This window comes from Labrus mixtus, chromosome 22, assembly GCF_963584025.1.
Source record: "Labrus mixtus chromosome 22, fLabMix1.1, whole genome shotgun sequence".
Classification (NCBI taxonomy): Eukaryota; Metazoa; Chordata; class Actinopteri; order Labriformes; family Labridae; genus Labrus; species Labrus mixtus.
Window position 1 is genome coordinate 21,930,149 of NC_083633.1, and position 2,500 is coordinate 21,932,648.

A 2,500-nucleotide genomic window follows, 5' to 3' on the forward strand; every position below is an offset into this window, starting at 1 on the left:
AATAGGAAGTGAGAGAGGCCGAACAGGCGCCATGGAGCTGCAAAGTCGAGATTCTCTGGCTCACTTTTTCTTTTGTGTTCCTGTAAAATATTGATCACTCGATGTTCTGTGTTAAGCGTTAGTCTGTAGCGTACAGTACAAGTCCATATCGAGACATCTTTGAAAGCATACTAGTTGTAAATTGGTTGGATTTCATTGGAAGCAGAAAGAGATGATGTAACAGAATCATCACAACTTTTTATGCAGATTTCCACCAAAAATGTTTCAACTTCAGGCGGCAGACAGACACGGGGCTCAGGCGCGTCTCACCTGAAGCATCATGGGATCATGTAGCAAAGGCTCAGAAGGTCCCGGTGGCGTAGTGGTTAGCGTGTCCATGTACAGAAGCGTACAAACTCTCCCGAGCGCACAGCCAGCGCATTGCTGCCAGGAAGAAACGCCATGTGGACGCCTCACCTCACCGTGTCTGACCTCTAATGGCGCCCTCATCGCTGTGTTTCATCTTTTTCACTGGAAGTGAAATATCTCTCTTCTCCCGCTCTTTTCTTAAAGTTTTGTGAATCCTTCTTTTTATTCTCCATGGCCTTGGCCTCGTCCCTCTCTCTATGCAGAGGTATGTAGAGTTGTGAAGCCTCCATGTATCCGTGTTGTGGAGATAAAAGGATTCTTTGGCAGGTTGTTAAAATGACTCATGACTTTAATTTTAGCCTAAAACAGGATCTGCTCAGGTGCCGGCAGCCATTCTGACGGAGCCGCCAGCGCTTCTTTTTTCTAATGGAGGATTCTGTCTGAATGAAAGTGAGACTTTATTGATGGAGGAACATGTTGAACGTGTTGTTTTTGTGTTGTTGTTGTTTGCAGACTTGTTGGCGGTGCCCAAACATCCGTATGCCGCTATGGAGAACTGGGGGCTGAGCGTCTTCGTGGAGCAGAAGATCCTATTGGACGCTGAGGTTTCGTCTTCGTCCTATCAGATGGAGCTGACCATGGTGGTCGTCCATGAAATCTGCCACCAGGTAGGAAAACGTAACCACTTCAGCCCACCATAGCACTTAGCACTTAGCGCTAAGCGCACATTAAGCTAAGACTGGGAAACTTCTCTTTTACTAAACTACAACTAGATTATTTCCCATCATGCACTTTAGAGAAATTTACAAACGAACCATCAAGCAGTTACACAAGTGAAATCTGGAAGATGGTATTTAACGCAGCGTCATTAAGTCCGGCAGGGGGCGCTGGATGGTGAGACCACAGACTGTAAATATGAACGCTTGAAGCCTGAGTGATGTCACCCATGCTGGTAACCAGGCTGTAAACATGTTCATCTCTGCTGTAAAAACAAGCTTTTTAGAATGGGTGTGTATGTGACTTCCTGTGCTTCTGCAGCCAGCCTCTAGTGGACACTCCAGGAACTGCAGAATTTGACACCCCCAATGGATATTATCTCATAGTTTAAACATCTGCTCCACAAAGTTGCTCGGGATTTCTCCTGTCCTCCAGTTTCAGCAGAAGTTTTTCTCCATTTCTCTTTTGGACCTCCTGTTGAGTCTTAAAGGAAGGTCATCACTTTGAAGTAAGAGGATCTCAAACTGTTTGGAATGGAGCCACTCTAAGAGAGGCCGAGCTGAAGGTGCAGGGATGTGATTGAAACGCTCCATACGAAGTGTCCCTTCACTGAATCTTAAGTTTCTAGAAATGAAATGTTTACGTAGTTACAATAAATGAAGTGTTTTATCCTCTGAAGGGCATAAATGTAAAAGTACCGCTGACTTAAGAAAGCATCCTCTCAGCAGCCTGTAGTGGTTCCTGCGTACACGCTGCACACAGCCTGCGCTTGAATGGGCCAAAAAAAAAGCTCTGGTCAAACTTCACTGAAGGATATCCATTTAGAGAAACTGGATACATATTCTCTGGAGCTGGAGAATCTGATTGGTTCTCGTTGGAGTGAGAATGTTTCATGTTGAATCAGACTTTGCTGAGGGTTTAACAGCTTTTTGCAGCTCCAGCACGCCAACATCCTGCCTGGTACACGGCAACAAGGGGAAAGAAAACATGCTAATGCAGACAGTGGGAGCTAACAGGCGCCTGTTTGATGTCTAATCCGTCTCAGCCAATGATCAATCAGCAGCAGGCGGGGAGCTGCTGTGGGTTTTATTTGTTGGCACAGACGCTACGGTACATCTTCATTAGGAGTCAGCGTGTGATGTGTTTCTTAGTATGCTCAACAAATCAATGAGTCATTTGATTTTGAGTTTCAGATTCTTGCAGCAGAATATCTCTGTCAGGTGGGGTTCCATTCAGGTGGGGTTTCCATTCAGGTGGGGTTTCCATTCAGGTGGGGTTTCCATTCAGATGGGGTTTCCACTCAGGTGGGGTTCCATTCAGATGGGGTTTCCACTCAGGTGGGGTTTCCATTCAGATGGGGTTTCCACTCAGGTGGGGTTTCCATTCAGGTGGGGTTCCATTCAGATGGGGTTTCCACTCAGGTGGGGTTTCCACT

General features: G+C 46.2%; 1 protein-coding gene across 2 annotated transcripts in view; it reads left to right on the plus strand.

Annotated features, from left to right (window-relative positions):
• Nucleotides 1-2,500, plus strand: part of LOC132956334 (thyrotropin-releasing hormone-degrading ectoenzyme-like) — a 122,925-nt gene that overhangs the window by 68,773 nt on the left and 51,652 nt on the right. For both annotated transcript variants that reach the window (XM_061029713.1, XM_061029712.1), the window contains exon 5: nt 862-1,016. In XM_061029713.1, the coding sequence (XP_060885696.1) occupies nt 862-1,016 (155 nt within the window). The remainder of the gene's footprint in view (nt 1-861; nt 1,017-2,500) is intronic.